General features: G+C 43.7%; 1 protein-coding gene across 1 annotated transcript in view; it reads left to right on the top strand.

Annotated features, from left to right (window-relative positions):
* Positions 1-5,749, top strand: part of LOC137428604 (uncharacterized) — a 39,465-nt gene extending 33,716 nt beyond the window's left edge. The window contains exon 3 of the mRNA XM_068118507.2: positions 1,871-5,749. Coding sequence (XP_067974608.2) covers positions 1,871-4,365 — 2,495 coding nt within the window. The 3' untranslated portion in view covers positions 4,366-5,749. The remainder of the gene's footprint in view (positions 1-1,870) is intronic.
* The last annotated feature ends 15,707 nt before the right edge of the window (positions 5,750-21,456 follow it).

Genomic DNA, 21,456 nt, shown 5'->3' with positions numbered 1-21,456 from the left:
AAGTCACTTAATACGAGCGCTTATCCTTGGTTCATGCGCGTCTTTCTCCGATCTGGTAACTCTCATCAATACGCGCCTCTCCAATAGCTCATAACTCGCCAAACTCACCGCACTCAACTTGCTGAACTGCGCTCGTGGGGGCTTCGTGCGAAGGGTTATATGGACACGCCCTGAGCCCTCTCGAACGTTCCAACCACACCCTGTGACGCAGTGCTGCAGCCACACCCTCTGAGCCCTGATTGGCGGCTCACGCTTACCGTCAGCTTCTTCGCCGTCCTCATTCGGTCCCGACCTGCCAGGCCGGCCTCATGCTAATTCGCGCCAAAAAGCCAAAGGCAGCACAATGAGGCGTAAGGCAATGGAGGCAATGAAATAATGAAAAGGACCTAACTCTCATTACTCTACTCAACGCAATACGAACACAGGAAAAGGACTATTCTCACACATACTATGAAATAACTGAACTATCGCGAGGCTACGTGTTGTTTGTGTGACTAAACTATGAGGGGGAAATTTAACCTTTATTGTACAAAACTCAAAACCGCAACAATATATTTGTAATTGTTCAGGGTGCCGGAGATACAGAGTGACTTCAGGCCATGTTATTGATCCTCCTCTCTGCACATTGAAACATCACAATATTTTTTTGATATGTTCAGGGTAAATTTGTGTTACATGAGGAATAAACCTGTAAAACTATTCGGATCAACCACATCGTCATTAAAAATGGACGTTCTTATTGCACAACACAAAATAAGGAGACTAAAGCGAAGTCAATGGCGCACCATCGCAAATCCTTATGCTTCCCACCTAAAGCAAAGTTGAAAGATGGCAAAAAGTTACACCAAGAAAAAGTTACAAACAAACACAGTTTCCCAATATCAGATTTTGAGTTAAAACTTTTTGCCCATTTTGACCTCTGTGACCCCAACTCTTGGGGCATGAACCCGGGGGTCAAATTCAAAACTTTGTTACGTATTTCATGCATCCCCTAATATTGATTGCATATATACAAAGTTTCATTTTAAAATGTTTCGAAATGTTCAATTTTTTTTTGCATTTTTCGGTATTTGACCACTTGACCCTGCCCCAGGGGGGCACCAAAAATTATACTGCTCTTGCACCTCGCCATGTGGTGATCATAATTGCCAGGTTTGGTGAATTTTTGGACAACCATTTAGGAGATAGGGTGGCAGACAGACAGATGGAACTGATTACAATATCACCTGTTTTTATTTTTAAAGCGTGTTTCCCGAAACAAAAATGAAAGTATGTTTCCTTTTTATAAAAAAAAAACAAGTTTCCCTGAAATTGAAGCAATGAGATTCGAATAAATTCTCATGCAAATCCTGAACATCCTTACAAACATGAAGCTTACTCAACAACGCTTTTGGCCATCCTGGGAAACAAGCATCGGCTATTAAAAAACTTGATCCTTTTGTCCAAAATTTCAACAACCCTCATCTTTTATGGATATTGTCAAGGGAAAAGCTATGAAAGTCATTCTGTGTTTGTGGGCAGGAAGAAAAATGAATGAATTAAACAGAATGTTGATTGAAGTACGTTAACCACCATGTGAAGGAAAGAGGAAGGAGATGCTGATGTTACAGGCGTTAACACTTGGTGGGAGCAAGCCTCTGATTGCTATACACTGTCCGGAATGATGGAACAACTTTTGATAAGATAGCTTGTGTGTGTTCAGTAACTGTCTGACTCATTTGGGAAGATCCACAATTTTTTGATTTTTAAATTTTTCCTGTGCAATCTAATTGCTCATGCATGTCAACAATGTTCAATCTAATTTGAGTGAAACATGTCAATTTGCAAAGGTGGTGTGAATTAATGATGATTTTTGTGACTTGCTTTACAGAGAAACAAACGAAACTGGTTTCTTGCTCCAACTGTTCTCAGTTGTTTGACACGGAAGTTTTCAATTGGCACGTGACTTGGAGCGTGTGTCAAGAAACTGACAAATCTGGCAGCGTGTATTACACACTCAGTTGTAAGCGTTGTACAGAGACCCTCAAGAATATCCAAGAAAGTGAGAGACCACACAAGTGTTCTGTGTGCAGCAAGGAATTTGCTAATTTGTCATATTTTTATAGACATCAAAGAATACACACACGAGAGACTCCATACAAATGTTCTGTGTGCAGAATGGGATTTGTTTATCCATCGCAATTGTCTCAACATCAAAGTATTCATACGGGAGAGAAGCCGTACAAATGTTCATTATGCAGTAAGGCATTTGCTAAATTGTCATATTTGCGTCAACATCAAACACGTCACACAGGAGAAAAACCCTTTCGGTGTTCAATGTGCAGCAAGGCTTTTGCTAATTTGCCATATTTGCGTCAACATCAAAAATATCACACAGGAGAAAAACCCTTTCGGTGTTCAGTGTGCAGCAAGGCTTTTGCTAAGCCGTCACTTTTGCGTCAACATCAAAAGATTCACACAGGAGAGAAGCCCTATCAGTGTTTGTTGTGCAGCAAGGCATTTTCTGATTCGTCAAACTTCCGTCAACATCACAAAATCCACACGGGAGAAAAGCATTGTCATTGCTCTGTGTGCAGCAAAACATTTGCTACTCCATCACATTTGCGTCAACATCAAAAGATTCACACAAAACAAAAGCCATATCAGTGTTCTGAATGCAGCAAGACATTTGCTACTGCACCATACTTGTATCAACATAAAAAAATCCACACAAGACAAAAGCGCTATCAGTGCTCTGTGTGCAGCAAGGCATTTACTACTTCATCACGTTTTCGTCAACATCAAAATATTCACACAGGAGAAAAGCCCTATCAGTGTTCTTTGTGCAGCAAGTCATTTGCTAATCCATCAACCTTGCATAAACATAAAAAAATCCACACAAGACAAAAGCGGCGCTATCAGTGCTCTGTGTGCAGCAAGGCACTTGCTAGTTCGTCAGACTTGCGTCAACATCAAAATATTCACACAGGAGAAAAGCCCTATCAGTGCTCTGTGTGCAGCAAGGCATTTGCTAATCTGTCAACCTTGTATAAACATAAAAAAATCCACACAAGACAAACACGCAATCAGTGCTCTGTGTGCAGCAAGGCATTTGCTACTCCGTCAGACTTGCATCAACATCAAGAACTCCAAACAGGAGAAAAGCCCTATCAGAGTTCTTTGTGCAGCAAGGCATTTGCTAATCAGTCAACTTGGCATAAACATAAAAAAATCTACACAAGACAAAAGCGCTATCAGTGCTCTGTGTGCAGCAAGGCATTTGCTAGTTCGTCAGACTTGCGTCAACATCAAAATATTCACACAGGAGAAAAGCCCTATCAGTGCTCTGTGTGCAGCAAGGCATTTGCAAATCAGTCAACCTTGCATAAACATAAAAAAATCCACACAAGACAAAAGCCCAATCAGTGCTCTGTGTGCAGCAAGGCATTTGCTACTCCGTCAGACTTGCGTCAACATCAAGAACTCCACACAGGAGGAAAGCCTTATCAATGTTCGTTGTGCAAAAAGGCATTTACTGCGCCGCAATATTTGCGTCAACATTACAAGATTCACACAGAACAGCCCTACAAGTGTACATTGTGCAGCAAGGCATTTACTACGAAAATAAATTTGCATCAACATCAAAAGTTTCACACAGGAGAGAAGCCCAATCAGTGTTCGTTGTGCGGCAAGGCATTTGCTAATTCATCAAACTTGCGTAAACATCAAAAGATTCACACAGCAGAATATCTCTATCAGTGCTCTGTGTGCAGCAAGGTCTTTGCTACCCCGTTATATTTGCATGAACATAAAAAAATTCACACAGGAGAAAAACCCTATTGGTGTTCATTGTGCAGCAAGACTTTTGCGGATTCATCACGATTGCATCAACATAAAAAAATCCACACGAGAAAAAAGCTCCATCAGTGTTCTGTGTGCAGCAAGGCATTTGCTACTCCATCACATTTGCGTGAACATGAATCTATTCACACAGGAGAGAAGCCCTATCAGTGTTCGTGGTGCAGCAAGGGATTTGTTGATTTATCACGTTTGCGTCAACATCAAAAAATCCACACGAGAAAAAAGCTCCATCAGTGTTCTGTGTGCAGCAAAGCATTTGGTACTCCATCACACTTGCGTGAACATGAAACTATTCACACAGGAGAGAAGCCCCATCAGTGTTCGTTGTGCACCAAGGCATTTGCTAATCCATCAAACTTGCGTAAACATCAAAAAATCCACACAAGACAAAAGCCCTATCAGTGCTCTGTGTGCAGCAAGGCATTTGGTACTCCGACACACTTGCGTCAACATCAAAATATTCACACAAGAGACCCCTTGGAGAAAGCAAAATGGTGGCTGCACCCAAAATATGCTATACAATGACGAGCAGTTAGAGAAAATTAATAAAGGCACACAGACCCCTCATAGGCTGAGGCCTACAAGGTTCAGAGACCAGGACCAGGTGACTCAGGCACAAACGAAGGTGAAAAGAGTGGAAAAGGCAGATGGTGATGGGCATAAAGACAAGGGAGAGCAAGAGAATGAGGGAGAGGAGGATGGTGAAGATGATGGAGAGCAGCATAGACTGGAAGAAGAGTTAGCCAACAAAATATAAGAGATAAAATTGATAAAACCCAGAGAAAGACAAAAACTTAATCACATATAAAACAATAAACTGACAAAAATATTAGTGAGGCGAACCAACCATTCAATTAGAAAAATGATTTCAAAATCATCCCCCTTGAAGGAAAACAATGTTGTCTGTTTCGCAGCGGCACTATTTATTCAAGAAAATGTAACGGGCAAACAACACCAGAAGAAGAAAAAAACCAGGTCCTACAAATATAAAACGAATTCCACTTTGGAGACAGAGATTAGAGATACAAAGAGAGCAACTGAGGAAGGTAGTAGGACAAATACAACAGTTCAGGAAAGGAAACAGACACCCAAAACTAAAAAAGAGAATCCAAATAATAAAAAACAAATGCAAAATTGAATACAAAGACCTCAAGTGCTTGGGTGCTGAAAACAAACTCAAAATAGAAATGACAGCTAGGAAGATTTTTTAAAAACTATGAAGATGGAAACAACAGGAGAAAACAAAACCACATGTTTGAAAGTACTCCAAAGAGATTTTAAAATGAATTGGGGAACCAAAAGCAGAATGTGTCAACTCCCCCTGAAAAAGAAAACCTGGAAAAATTCTGGAAAGGAATTTTTGAAGATTGAAAAGAAGGAAGCAGAATGGATCCCAAACTTGGATTTGAAGAAGCAATATCTCGAGGAAATGCCCCCATTGATTAATTGATGAAGAGAAACTTCAAAAGCCCGGGCCCAGATGGAATTCCAAATTTCTGGCTAAAACAACTTGATGCTCTTCACAATCACTACGCCAGGACATTTAATGAACTGATCCAAGAGGAAAAGGTAGTGGATGACTGGCTCGTAGAAGGGAACACCTTTCTCATCCCAAAATCGAAGGAAGCCCAACTTCCCCACAAATACCAGCTGATAACATGGCGACCAACCACATACAAACTGCTGACAGGAATCATCACAAAAATGATGTGCCATCATCTAACACAGCAAGGAGGTTTAGAGGCAGAACAAAAGGGATGTAAGAGAGGGTGTTATGGAACAATTGATCACCTACTACTGAACAAGGCCATACTTGAAAATTGCCGAATGCAAATAACTAAATTGTCCACCGCCTGGAGAGACTACAAGAAAGCTTTCGACAGTGTCCCACATTTCCCACGGACATAGTACTCACAAACAAAAAGGAAAACATGACATTGCGAATCGAGGTGTCAATACCGAGCACCTTTGGTCTGAATAACGTGAAATTAGAAAAATGACCAAGTACCAAAATCTAAAAAGTGAAGTGTCGACATTGTAGTGATAGTTTGTGATAGTTTGAGATAGTGATAGTTTGAGAAACTAGCATAATAAAAAAAAAGAATCTCAATGAGATCCAGGGAATATTAGTACAAACCAGCAGGGACCCATGGAAATTCCAGGTACTGGAATGTAAAATGTGACTTCAAGTCCTTAACCCCCCCCCCCCCCTCCCTCTCGAATGCCAAGTCCTCAACCTCCACCCCCCATTCAAGGCCTCAACCTCCTCTCCCAACCATGTCCTATCTTTGCTGTCACCCCTCCCACCCCAAGTCCTCACCCTTCCCCCTCCCAAAGAAAGGCATCAATCCCCTTCCCACTCCGAGCCTTCAACAACCCTTACCCTGCCTCACCACCACCTGTCCGAATCATAATCCCGCAAGATATATGGAAAAAATATGTACTCATGCGCAAGTCATGGCCTGTCTTGGTCACCTTTCCAACTCACAATTTTGCGAGATATGTGGAAAGGATATGTGCCCATGAGCAGGAAATATGGCTCGTCATGGTTGCCTGTCCAAATATGTGACAATAAACGACCCAAAACCATTTATATTCTTCTTCTTCTTATCTTCCCTTTATAAGGGGTGAGGTCCAACGGTATTAAGCTTCTGCACTGCCTCGACCACAATACTCCGCCACTTCCTCCTGTCCTCAACCATCTCTCTCCATTCTCAAACCCCCACCGTATTGATATCCCTCCTCACACAATGTTCCCACTTCAACCGTGGTCTACCTCTTTTCTTTCTACCTTGCTCCCTCAACCTATCCACACTCTCTTTGTCATTCTGTCTTCCTCAGTCCACACCAAATGGCCCGCCCATGTCAGCTGGATTTTTACCAATCTCCCCATTAAGCTCATCTGCACACCAATCTCCTCCCTCAGGTCATCCGTCCTTCTATCCTAGCTGTGGGCTTGTTCTATCCACCCTCATCACTCCCCAATCCTCCTGACCCAGTTGTTCTCGCAAACCCACTGTCTCTATTGTTGTCTTTCTGTCAGTGCCACCATTTCCAGACCATAAAGGGAGGCCAGTGTTGTCCACGACATCAGAATTTACCCTTTAAATTTCCTTGATATCTTTCTGTCTGTCATTATTCCCTCCACCCTCCTCCACGCAATCACACACACCTGAATCCTCTTCCGCACCTCTACCTTCAACTTACCATCCCCAGACACTGTTATCCTGAGATACTCAAACTTATTTCCCTGTCTGATCTCCTTCACCTCTAACCTGATATTCATTCATTTTCTCTGCTGCCTGACCCACATCATCTCAGTCGTCTCCATTCTCATCTTAAACCCATGTTTCTCAAATTCCTTCTTCCACTCCTCCAGTACTTCATCTCCTGCATCTCCCATTCACTCTCCACCACAACAGCCGCATAAAACATCCTCCCCATACTACCGCTCATGTTCACCTTTCTGCTTACCAGCTCCATCACCATGATAAACATGAGTGAGCTGAGAGTGCTTCCCTGCCTCAAACCGATGTTCCGCTGAACTTTTCAGACATCCCTGGACCAACCAAAACTCTTTCCTTCTTTCCCATGTACATCCCTTCCACCAACCTAACTTCTGCTATCGGCACTCCCATCCATCTCACTGTCGCCATCATCATCTTTATCAGGACAGTGGCGTAGGCCTTCTCCAGGTCCACAAATCCCAATGCCATTTCACCTTGCATCTCCAACCTCCTCTCCACCAGTTGTCTCATCTTGAACATCCCATCCAGCATCCCCCTTCCTTTCTAAATCCCTGCCGCTCTTCTCCGATCTCCTTCTCCACACTCTTCGTTATCCTCCCATCCAGAACCCTCTCCAGCACCTTCATGGCATGGCTATGGAGCGTAATGCCCCTGTACTTCCCCAGATCTTGGACATCATCCTTCCCCTTCCATATTGGCAAAATTAACCCTGTCCTCCAATCTTCCGGAATTTAACCATAGTCATACATTACAACATTCAACAGCATTCAACAGCCTCTTTGTCCAACTCACTCTGACTTCTCCCACTGCAATTATCATCTCTGTATACACCTTCAATGCCATCCGCACTTCCTCTTCCATGATCTCCACCCATTCCACTTGGCCTTCCACATACATACGTAACTTGGTAGCTCCAGATCATCTTTGCTTCCTTCCCAGTTCACCAGCTCTTTGAAATATCCTTCCCACACCTTCATTATTGCCCCCATCTCTGTCACGAGACTCCCGCCACCATCCTTAATCACCATGTCCACCCCCAATTGATGTCCTTGCTATCCTCATCCCTGTCACGAGCCAATTTATAGATCATCTTCCCTCCACTATCCTCTTCCAACTTGTGCACCTCCTCTCCCATATCATTCCTCACCTTTATCCACAGCTATCCTTGCTGCTTTCTTCTTCTGCCTACATTGTGACATGACATGGTGGCCATATTTGATTTCAAGAAAACCTTTAAAATGCATCTCCTCCTTCATTTTTCAATCTATTGAGTTGAAACTTAGCATACAAATAGTCAACCTAAAGGCGAGAACACTGTTTTCTTCGATTTTTGAATTAATTAGCAAATTAGCTATCATTTCATGAAATCAGGTATAGCCGCCACGTCATGTGACCTATGACGGCTAATTTGCAATAAATTCGAAAAGTGGAGAAAACAGCGTTCTTCGCCTTGAGAGGGACTATATGTATTGCAAGTTTCAACTCAATAGATTGAAAAATGAAGATGCATTTTAAAGGTTTTAATGAAAGCCAATATTGTGCCATGTCATTGGCCACGTGACATGGCGGCCATATTGGATTTCATGAAAACCTTTAAAATGCATCTTGTTATGCAATAATATACCATATGGGTTGAAATGTGGTTATTATATATTTGAAGTGAAGCAGGTACAAGTCCAGTCAACTCTACTGTGTTGTCGAAGTAAATATGTAAGGCAATCATTTGTATGTGGGATAAAGAGCTTGGCACTGATGAAGAGGAACTTCAGGTCTGTGTGAAGAAGAAAGTAGGTGGGGGTACAAGCTTATGGTTTGATAAATGTACCTTGAAGAAAACTGTGTTTTGGCTGATGTGTCCAAATGGCTTGATGAATGTCAGGACGAATCAGCCAAGGGCTTCAATGAACTTTGAAATGACCACAATACGAGATCAGAACCTCATTAATGGTTTGTGGAATACAGACCCCTAGATGCCAAGCATCTGATTGGTCTTGTGTGAACATATAAATCAGCATGAGAGCTTGCCTTGGATTCAGGAGTGAGGGAGGCATGGGGTGAACTGTCAGAAGGAACAGCAGTGGCTAAACATCCTGTGGAGAGAAGTGAAACCAGACGGAACTGCTGTGTGCTGAGGCACATTTTATTTTAAAACCGGCGTTCAGTAAAGAGGGATTTGTGTGCTGCATGCGAACCAAGACTGGTTCCGCTCTCCAAGCCCTGATTAAAGAAGCAGCTGCATCCTTGCAGAGACTGGTCGACCTTATCCACTGGTCGGTACTCGATGAATGCTGCCTTGCTGGTGTATCGGAGATGACATCCAAGGAAGAATGTCCTCTCTGGTAACTGAGACAGCACTGAGCGCACAGCCTGTTCTTCCACGCACTCCTCCTCACTCTCGATATACCAGTTCGAATTGTGATTCTTTAACAGTGAGCAGTTTCCAAGTTTAACGTTGCTCACCTTGATCTGTGGGCTTGGATTCATCTACTTGCTTCGGTGATACCAAGCTCACCGGGAGGATTTGCAAAACGACCGGCAAGTCGGACTTAAATATGTACATCCACGGGGCCAGAGAGTTTGGAACGTGTTCACTGTCGACCTCAATCCATTTGTAACCTGCTGAAGTTTATTTGTAAGATCTGGTCACCTGAAATATGTTACCACCCTGAAAGTTGAGTTAATGCATAGCTGCATTGATATCTGTGAAATGTGTGCTTTATAAATTTGTGGATTTTTAATGTCGATAAGCGTTTCTTTTAATCAGTATTAATTGGTATAAGTATTTTAAAAGGTAGACTGTAGGATTTTTAATAAGTATTACTTAATGCAGAGTCGCTTCATTATGGGAATATGAAGAAAGGGGGAAAGAGAGGAGGAAAGGGGACAGAGGGGGAGAGGGAATGGGAGGAGGGGGTGGAGAGGGAGAGAGGGGAAATGTGGAGGAGGGAAGGGGAGATGAGGTGGGGTAGAGGTGAGGGATGAAGGGAGAGAGATGGTATAAGGGAGGGGAGCAAAGCCTCACCACATGTTGCTATACTGTACAATCCGGGAGGGATGGGTGGTGCAAAGGAGGGGAGTGGGAGCGAGGCAAAGAGGGGCGGGGCTCTGGGAGAGGAGGAGGGTACGAGAGAGAGAGAGGTGGAAGGCGAGGGAGGGGATGGAGGGAGAGAGAAAGGAGGGTGGGAGGCGCACAAAGACTCAACACCTCGCTATACTGTACACTCCGGGAAGGAGGGGTGGTCTGAGGATAGGAGTGGGAGCGAGGGAAAGGGAGGGGAAGGGGAGAAGAGTGGGAAGACAAAGGGGTGGGGCGAGACAGAGAGGGGTAGGGGAGAGACAGAAAAAAGTGGGGAGAGAGGAGGAGAAACAGAGGGCTGTGGGAAAAACCCCGCTTTTGATTCCTCCCAACTCGTTTTCCGTGTCACCTTCAACTTGCCACGTATCCGAGGTATGCATTGATAAATCTGAGTGTGTGAACACTATGGGGCCGGGACTGTAGGTCTCTTTCAAAATACCACCCGTTGCTAGCAAATTCCATCCGTCTATGGCGAAGGGGGGATCTTCGTCTTCTTTTTGGGTGTTATGGCGTTTTCAGAGCCGTGAGGTTCTCAGGGTCCCCACGTCCTCACACATTTCTTATTGAAGAATTACCGGGTTTTTGTACTCTGCCCCTCCCTATTCCATCTCCAGGCGCTTCGTGACATCGCTGGGCACCAAATGGGGCCCGGCAATGATGCACGCCGAAAGGGAGTACTCAGTTTTCTCTCCGTTTGTTTTCTTGTTTGTTTGTTTGTTTTCTTGTTTGTTTGTTTGTTTTCTTGTTGTGCACCACTCCTTTCCTATTCCATCTCCAGGCGCTGCATGACGTCATCGCCGGTTGCGGGGGGCCCGGCGATGTCACGCGCCTAAAGGGAGTACTCATTTTTCACTCCGGTTTATTTCTTGTTCGTTTTCTTGTTTGGCTGAGCGATATCTCAGCCATCCTTTAAGCTAGGAAGCTGAAATTTGGCCTCAACAGTGAACAAATGCTTTGGCAAAAAACGGTATTTTTTAATCAATCAATTAATTGATTAATCACTTAATTATTATCGATTTATTAAGAACTTGTTTATTTTCTTTCTCATCTGGGCAATAGCTCAGGCACCTTTAGAGCTAGGAAGCTGCTATTTGGACACAGCAGTGACCAAGTGATTTGGCTACAAAAGGATGTTTTTGATTTATTGGTTAATCAATTAATCATTTAATTTTTTGATTACTTAATTGATTAATTTTCAAAAAGTTCCAGATTCGGATGAAATCGTGGTGGTTTAGGTATGCTATGAGCCAATGGATTAAGAAATTTTTCATTTTATGATTATAATTTATTTATTTTCATTATTAATTGCTTATTTATTTCCTTTCTCATCTGGGCAAATATCTCAAGCACCTTTAGAGCTAGGAAGGTGATATTTGGGCACAGCAGTGACTAAGTGATTTGGCTATAAAGGGTATTTTTGATTTATTGATTAAACAATTAATCGATTGATTATTTAATTTTTCGATTAATTACCTAATTAATTTTCAAAAAGTTACAGATTCTGATGAAGCAGTGGTAGTTTAGGTATGCAATTAGCCAATTGATGAAGGAATTCATTACTTTACGATTATCATTTATTTATTTTAATTACGCAATTAATCAATCAATTATTGCACACCATTACTTCCTAATTCCATTTCCATGTGCTGCAAGGCGGCATCGCCGGGTGCCTGGAGCACCCCGGCAATGTCACATGCCGGAGGGTATGTTATTTATTTATTTGGCATGGGGGGCTGGGGCGGTGTACTTTGAATGTATCTTAGATATACTTGTTCCAGGTTATTTCAAGGTAAAATTTTCATTTTTCAAGGTTACATTTTTCTGCAGAAAATAGTTTTCCAAGTTCGTGGCACAAACAGTAACACACATGATAAAATGTTGATGCTCCAGAAGAGGTTCATGCCGAGGCACACGTTACCATTAAAGTCGAAGTATTGTTACAGAGATAAATGATTTTACGACGTAGTTTTGCCTTATGTTCATCCAATTATTTTTCTTCTTCTTGTGTTTCTCTGCTTTAAGTGGGTCTTGGCGGAGCTGTTGATGCTAATCCACTAGGATAAAACAATACACGTGGCATGTGTTTAATGCATATATTATTAAAAACGACGACATGAAATAAAGTGTCAAGATCAGAATAAATGTTGCTCAGCTATGAAAGTTCACCAAGATTTAACAAAAATCATTCTCATCGAAATGTCAAATCAATACTGTACGCCATTATAACAACCATGATAACGTGATAATGTGGTGCTTAAAATATATGGTCGTGTAAGCACTCAGCTAATGGCAACCTCACCACCAAAGAACAAGACCTTGAAGATGAGCCAAATGTTTTAAGGATGCCAACTCTAAACTACAGTAATGTGATCACTGCAAATAAATCATTTGACGATGGCAATTTGAATTGTGAGACCGCAAGGAAATCAGTAAATGGTGCCTTTTGACCAGAAGCATCATCACCGAAACAAAATGGAACGTTCCTGGAGTCCTCGACCTCTCCGAAAGCCTCGCGAATGCTTCCAGATGTTGTTACATCGTCGATTGTCAAAACTCTGCAAATTACCTGACTTTATTGATATTTGATGAGTTTCTCAGTCATTCTTTGAAGAAGAAGAAGCGCTAATGCTTTGTTTACTCTGTTTCTCCGTATTCAGATTTCACTCCACATTTCGATACTTAAGTGTATCAAATCCGATCCTCAAATCTGAATCCAGATTTTGATTATATGCTTTAATTAGTCCATGAGAGTAGATGGTGTTTCCAAGCCAAGGCACGTTTCACTAGGCGGAAACAAAATGGCGGCTTAATAACCCAGCGATGTCACAGAGGGCTGACCAAGACGACAGACTGCCATTTTGGTATTGAGGCTTATTTTGTTTTTGTTATGAGCACTCTGTTAATCTATCTGTGAATCTGTGAATATCTACTTGTATATATAACTGTCATTAATCAAAAAGGCTTAGGCACGATAGAGCGATTTTTTTATTTTTTTTCAAAAAAACGAACTTTTTGTTTTCAAAATTTTTTTTCTTCCTAAAACACACCCAGACACTCACTGATGAACCTCTGAAAGTTTGACGAAGATCCCGTCAGCCTTCTCTGAGAAAAATGGTGACACAGACCAACGACTTATATAGTAGATGATGTAAAGATGAATTGATTAGATTTTGGGGCCATAGGTCAAAGGTCAAAGTCTGTAATAGGTCTATAACTTGAAAACGGCTGAAGTTATCTAATTCAAACTTGGTACAGGTATGTATAATGATGTATAGATTAACTGATTAGTTTTTGGGGTCTGAGGTCAGAGGTCATGTCAAGTAAAAATGTGATAACTTGGGCACAGCTGAATGGATTTAAAGCAAATTTGGTAAAAGTATTATGATTATGTAATAATGTGGGTGAAGGCATATCAGTCGACGTCGTGACGTCGAAGAGTGTTCTAGTTCTTTATTCTTTTTTGCAATTGTTGGGGCTGTACTCATTGTTGTTTCAGTTTCTTGTGTGACATTTTCCATTTGCACCTGGCTTTGAAAAAATTTTGCTAGGTGGGTTAGGGATACCTTCTCTGGTTTGTTGTCTTCGTGTTTGCATAGATATTAGATTTGGTTGTCTGTTGCACTTTTTATGTATTCAGCCAATCCTACAGTCGTCATTCTGTGCACTTGGTCGAGCTCCATCAGGCTGCTACCTCCTTATCGTCTCGGCAGCTACATTTTTTTTTTTTTTTTTGTTTTGTATACAAGATCGAGGCTCGTGAAAGAGCGAACATTAATCACACAGAAAGACAAACAGACACATAAAACAAATAACATCGGGAGCGGTAGACAAGATGGGGAGAGAGGGGGAAGGACACAAACACAACATTTGAGAGCAGGGACCGAGAGACATGGAGACATCGAGAGATCTGTGGGAGGGAGAGGGCTTTGGGGGGGAGGCATGTGGGGGGGGGGGGGGGTGGGAGAGGTATAAACATATGGACACTGCCAGGATTTCCAGGAAAGAAGTTGGAATTTCAAACAAGGTGGATCTGGGGTGAATTAGTGGGGGTAGAAAAGATCAAGGTTTTGGATGGGGGAAGATAAGAGATGGTGGTGAACAGCTGTGTTAAAGACCTGGAGGGAGGAGAGGGATTGAAGGGAGTGTGGGAGTTTGTTCCAGAGGCGGGAGAAAAGAGGAATGAAAGAGTGAAAGTGAGCAGAGAGCCGAGATTTCGGCAGTTTAACCATCAGAGGGTTGCTGGCAGATCTTGTGCGACCTGTAGGAATATTTGGGGGACAGAGCACAGAGAGAGCTGGGGGAGCAAGGCCGGAGAGGAGTCGGTAGAAGACAGAAAGACCACCTACCTGCCTGCGGTGAGTGAGTGAAAGGCCCTCAGAGATAGCTTCATCGCGGGAGATTCCAATGATTTTGAAAGCTTTGGATTCAACAGCGTGAAGCCGAGCCAGGTGTGAGGCAGGAGCACCAGCCCATAGGGGAGAACAGTATTCCATTGAGCTGCGGATGAAAGCCTTGTATGTGGTGAGGAGCTCAGGTGTGCCGAGGAAGGACCGCACGACGGAGGATGCCCAGTCGGCGACTGGCTTTGGAGGCCAGCTTGGAAATGTGGTTTTCCCAAGAAAGATCATGGCAGATAGTGAGACCCAAAAGCTTGAGCGACAGAACTTCTTGGAGAGGATTGTTGAGAAAGTAGATGGGAGGGTTGTCCAGTCGATCTTTTCGGAGAGACATAGTAAGAGAGTGAAATTTGTCAGGATTGAAAGACATGTTCCACTTGTTTGACCAGTCTGTGATTTTGTCCAGGTCTTCAGAGAGTGAGGAGGCTGCAGACTGCCGATCTGAGGGAAGAGGAATGGAGCGGCAGAGAGTGGAGTCATCAGCAAAGAGATAGAGAGGATTTTCCAGAGAGTCGGAGAGATCATTGATAAAGACCAGAAAAAGCACAGGGCCCAGCACACTTCCTTGGGGAACTCCAGCCTGAACAGGAAGGGGAGATGGGAGAAATCCATTCAGGGCCACACGTTGACTACGACCAGAGAGGAAGTCCGCAAGCCATGCATGGAGATTTCCATGGATACCATAGGAGGAGAGTTTGGTGAGCAGAGCTGGGTGCCAGACCGTATCAAAGGCCCGTGATATGTCAAGGGAGACAGCTCTGATTTCCTGTTTGGCATTGAGGACCTCCATCCATTGTTGAGACAGCAGAAGCAGCATATCCAGAGTAGAGTGACCTGGTCTGAAACCAAATTGATGATCAGAGATCAAGCCATTGGAGAAGAGGAAAGATTTCATATCCGAAGCAATGATGGATTCCATGACTTTGCTGATAATTGGGAGCAGGCTGATTGGTCTGTAGTTGCAAGGATCTGTTTTTGCACCTTTTTTGTGTAAAGCGGTAATGTTAGCTGATTTCCAGGATGCTGGCAGATGACCTTGAGCAAAAGATAGGGTGAAAAGAACAGAGAGAGGGTGAGATAGAGCGGCAGAGCAGGATTTTAGGACCCGTGGGCTGATGCCGTCTGGTCCAGTTGCAGAATCAGAGTCGAGGTTTGACAAAAACTCCTCCACCTTGTCAGGAGAGAAGGACACAGAGTCCAGGAGCAGTTGGGTTCAACTGGGAAAGGTGGGAACAGAGAGAGATGGGTTTGGGACTAAGGATTTTGAGGCGAACACAGAGTTGAAGCATTCGGCTTTGTCACGTGCGATGTCAACTGTGTGGCCATTTGAGGTAAGGGAGGGGATGGAGGGGGAACAAACACCAGAAACGGATTTGACCAGACGCCACCAGGATTTGGAGGAAGGAGACAGGTTTGAGAGTTCATTCTTGAGTGAGGAGAGATAGTGCTTCCTGGCACTCCTGAGGGTAGACACACACTTGTTCCGAGCTTGGTGGAAGGAACTGAGATTGCCTTCAGTTGGATTAGCCTTCCAAGAGGCAAAGGCAAGTTGTTTCAGGGCAACTGCCTCACCACAAGATTCAGTGTACCATGGATGGGAGGAAGGGTAAGACAACTGAAGGCGAGATGGGATAAATCTGTGCATGAGAGAGATCAGTTTGCTTTGGAAGAATTCCCAGGAAGAATTGATGTCAGAGGCAGTGGAGATGGGAGACCAATCCAGACGATTGATGGCTGCTTGAAGACCGTCCCAGTCGGCCTGAGTGAAATGCCAGACTCGTCGACGCTGAGGAGGCTCTCTGAGAATGGCCAGAGAGATGTCCACTTTGACAAGCACATGATCAGAAGAACCGATTGGAGCAGAAGAAGAGCAGCAGACATTAGCAGGGAAGTTTGTCATAACCAAGTCTAGAAGAGAAGATACTCCATTGGCTGAGATCCGGTTCGGGAAATTGACAGATTGTGTCAATCCCAGTGAGTCACAGAAGTCCTTTGCTGAGGTGCATGAGAGACCAGAAACGGATTTGACCAGACGCCACCAGGATTTGGAGGAAGGAGACAGGTTTGAGAGTTCATTCTTGAGTGAGGAGAGATAGTGCTTCCTGGCACTCCTGAGGGTAGACACACACTTGTTCCGAGCTTGGTGGAAGGAACATGACTGGTGAGAGAGGAACCCACACCTAACCAGGTGGCATGATGACAGTTGAAGTCACCACATATGAGGAAGAGAGAGTTGGGATGAGTGGATAGAAGTTGGTCCATGTTGTCAGACAGTGAAATGTAGATGGAGTCATCACTGTTTGGGGGACGGTACAGAACACATATGAACAAAAGGTGGGAGTGGAGAGGAAGCCGTAACCAGAGGTACTCCTGCGGGTGAGGAGGAAAGAGGGCAGTGCAAGGAGAGTGAGGAAGAGAGTTTTTGACAAAGATGGCCACCCCACCACCAGGCCGAGGCTCAGGTCTATCATACCGGAGGAGGGAGTAACCAGGAAGAGATATTAAGGAATCAGACATCTTGAGGGAGGAAAGTCTCTGTTAAGCAGATCAAGTCTGGATTGTCAGAAGCAACCTGTATGGAGAGATCAGTCAGGTTTGAGCGAAGGCCCCGGATGTTATTGGGACTGGTGTGACTCGGCGCGCCTCACCACACGTCGTTTCAGAGGGATAGGCATCTTTGACCATTTGGGTGTCTTTGGGTCTTCAGGGTCTTTTGGGTCTTCATGGTGTTTTGGGTCTTCATGGTGTTTTAGGTCTTCAGGGCCATTTGGGTCGTTTGGATCCTCTGGGCCTTTCAGGGTATTTGGGTCTTTGGGGGTGTTTTCAGTCTTCGGGGTCTTTTGGGTCTTCAAGGGTATTTGGGTCTGAAGGGTCTTTGTGGTATTTTGGTTCGTTGGAGGTATTTAAGGGTATTTTGGGCATTAGGGGTCTTTGGGGCATTTTGGATCCTCTGGGCCTTTGGGGTGTTTTGGGTCTTCCGGGCCATTTGGGTCTTTGGGGTTTTTTGGATCCTCTGGGCCTTAGGGGTGTTTCGGGTATTTAGGGTATTGGGGGTCTTTTGGTTCCTCTGAGTCTTTAAGAATATTTTGGGTCTTTGTGGCCTTCGGGGTGTTTTGGGTCTTTTAGGGTATTTGGGGTCTTCAGGGGTCTTAAGGGTCTTGGGGGACTTAAAGGGTCATCAAAGGTCTGAGGGGTCTCAGCAGTTAAACTTAATTAAGAGGGTGTTAAATTTTTTAAAGAAGAAGAAGACGTTTTGGTCGCATATAAACATACATACAAACCGACATAATGACATAACCATATACGTTTGCTCTATTATAATAAAGAGATGCATTGATTTTTGTAAAACATTTTGTAGATGGTGAGGAGTTTCCTTGTTTTGATATCCAGTTTATTGATCTCTGATAGTGGCCAGTTTATTATTCCGCAGCTGTGTTGAAATGCTGGCATCGCGATTGGTTTATAGATTTGATTTTGTTCCTCGGAGATAGGTGTGTTTGCAGGATCAGCCTCGTTCACTTCTACGCAGGTATTCTTTGGTAATTGGTTTGCGCATTTGTTTGTGACATATTTGTTGGCCCTCTTCTACTCCAAAATATTTGTATGATGATTTGTTGTCTAGATCCTGTATTGTTGTATCTCGGTCGATTTTATATTGTCCGTTTTTGTTGGTTTACCTTGTATGAACGTGCACTTGACACACTCATCCAGACCAAATTCCATTTGAATGTCGTCGGAGTAATGTTTCACTGATTGGAGTTGTTCTACCAATTTTTCATTGTTTGGTGGAAAGAGTTTTAAATCATCCATGTAAAGTAGATGTGTCACCTTTTTTGTCTCTTTGGACGTTCTCTAATTTGATGTCAAGGTGTATGCATGTCCTTGCTCATTAATGAGGTTGCTCAGTAGGTCCAGGGTCAGTCAAAACAGGAAGGGTGAAACTCTGTCTCCCTGGAAGATTCCTCAATGTACGAGTATCTTCACTCCTGGTATTATTTGAAACTTTCCTTCCAAATTCTAGAATCAGTGGTATTCCAAAGCTCCACTGCTTTCTCTATCAGTTTGATTATTTGGGGGTTGATCTTATACAATTGCATGCATTGTATCATCCATGAATGTGGGGACACTATTAAAAGCTTTTTTGGTGTCTATCCATACTGTGGATAATTTTGTTATTCTTGTATTGCAATTTTTGAGCATGGCCTTGCTTAGTAGGAGGTGGTCTGTGGTTTCAGTGTGTGTGTGTGTGTGTGTGTGTGTGTCCGCATCTATATTTTCACTTTAAAATTGGTTTTCTCTGGAACCGCTTGTCCGCTTGATGCAAAACTTTAAACATAGGAGGGACTCACCATGGAGAATATTTTATTACCAACTCCGACATCATAGGTCACATGGTATGGCAGCCATGTACAATTAAAGGGAAAAATATGGACATCATGCATTTTCTCAAACTACACAACAAAAACAAGACCAAAAGTCTAACAGCAACATAGCCAGGCTTGTAAAATATAATAAACCACAAACACACATGATTAGCTTTTTGAACAGTCACTAATCCTGTTTATAACATTAAACAAAGAAATTTGAAGGAATCCCTACATCCATGAGGTAAGTTTTACTTACAGAACTGAGCAAAGATCTACTGTAATCTATATACCCCACATGGGTTGGAGGTGTGCTCATTTACCAAGCAGCTAGCTAGCGCTTGCCAAGCCAGCCGTTCTTTAACGGTTTTGAAGAGTGCTTGCTCGAATGTTTAAACCACTTGGCGATCTCTCCACAAGAAACTTGGTAAATGAACACATCCAATGTTCTTGAGACCCCACCATATATCGACTGCAATCTATATACCCCAAAGAGGAATTACCTTTCCTGCCACTCTCGAAGTGAGCGGGTGTTTACGCCATAATGACATCATATACGTAATGACGTAGGATGACGGCCGGACGCAAAACTGCCGCTACTTTAATATATATAAGATAGATATTTAACCTCCAGTAACGTTGCGGTCACCACAAAGGGATTAGTGTTACGATTAGATTTACTATAATAAATAATAACGTTACGTTATTATCACGAAAATTATATTATCATTAAACGAGGTTCCAGGGAACCTGAACTCAACTGGTCCATATTAATATGGTTAGAATATGCATAATAGAACCACAAACTATATAGTTTATATGTGCTAAAAAATATATGACAATTGATTTTTTAATATGGCCGCCATTCCGCACCCAGTTTTGGGCGTGCAACGCCCAAATGCAATCCCAAACTAGTTTATTTCTTAAAGATGCTGCATAACAAGTTTCATCAAATTTCATCAATATTTGTGACTTTTATGGCGTAGACGTCGAATTGTTTACAGACGACAGACGGACGACGGACACTGGGTGTCGACAAAAACTCAGCTGGACATAGTCCAGTTGAGTTAAAAACCGAGGCTAATTCCCTACTTCCGCGATTATTAATATTGTGTTATGTCGGTGGGGTAGTGATGGGTAGTCAGGTAGATTTGTGTAGGTAACATGCTCCGACTGTCATGAAGAAGAACCACTACCATGTAATAAGTAGAGGACCTGTTTAGCCCGAATGTCGGATGAAGTTGTATATTTGTCCCCATTATGAGCCTGGTGTTGGGCTAGCGGCTAGGGTGCCAGCTTAGGATCCTAGGATCCTGGGTTCGAATCCCGGTCGATCGCTGAATTAACGCCAGGGGGCGTTCCCAGGGGGGAATTAACTCAGCCTGTCATCCTTCCGAGGTCAGCAAATTGAGTACCAGTTCACTGGTAATTCCCTGCTTGTCGTAAAAGGCGACAAACAGGGTTGGCGGCAGGAAGGGCATCCGGCCGTAAAACATTGCTTCAAAAAGGGGACCAAAAAACAACAACAACCACGGTCCCCGAAAAAGGCCAACCCCCGCAAAATGGCCTCTAAAGGTGTTTTTTTTTTTTTTTTAATATGAAGAATGGGGCATGTTAACTAGTTATAGGAATTATGTAAACTACTTCCCTGTTTGTCGTTACCCATGTGATTGATCCTTTGTCCCTTATGGCACCGCAATAGACACGAGTGAGAATGGCCATTAAACCACACTAAATAATAAAACCAACTGGAAGCCAGTTCACCACGAAGGCCGAAGACACCCAGAGGAGCCGTGATTGGCCAGGGTGGAGCAAGAAGGCACTCACTGTTTGGTGAAAGAAGGGCGAGCAAGAAGTGGCATGCTGATTGGTGGAGAGTTGGACAATGTAGTGGTGGCCTGTGAGGATTGGTGGAGAGGGACAGATGACGTCACGAGACGGTCAATAAAAGAACTGTCTGACCGGCATTTTCGCTCTTGCTCCATGGTCTTTCTTGCACTCTGGTCTTCTTCTGCTGTTCTCCTGATCATCTTGGGCCTGCTCGCGTTCTGGGTGACTGTGGACGGCAGTGCGCTGACGATTCTCTACCCTTGTGTTCACATTTGGAACCTCGCGAGTGATTGCGCGTGGGCGAGGGCGGCTTGACTGGAACACCACGAGGCCGGGGTGAGAGACATGCCCGGTGAGGCCTAGCAGCGCGCGAACGAGGTGGACTGAGGCCTACTTTCCGCCAAGACAGGGACCGCGTCCGGATTCCTGCACAGGAACGGGGGCCTGAGACGGGTCTTAACGAGGTGCCGGGACAGCCGAATGAGCTAAGTGCACGATTACCCCACATATTTATTGTCCCCCGTCGCACAGCGTAGCGAAAGGGGGACTATGGCTTTCCCCTCCGTCCGTGCGTGCGGGCGTGCGTGCGTAAGCGAAGGACCGCATTCAAATTTGGTGTGTGGGTGCAACCCACATCAAAATCCAAGATGGCCGCCGCCATGTATGTCTGATGCCATGTATGTCTGAACCTTGTTTTCATT

This window comes from Myxine glutinosa, chromosome 5, assembly GCF_964187855.1.
Source record: "Myxine glutinosa chromosome 5, kmMyxGlut1.1, whole genome shotgun sequence".
Taxonomy (NCBI): Eukaryota; Metazoa; Chordata; class Myxini; order Myxiniformes; family Myxinidae; genus Myxine; species Myxine glutinosa.
This window is presented reverse-complemented; position numbering and strand designations above follow the sequence as displayed.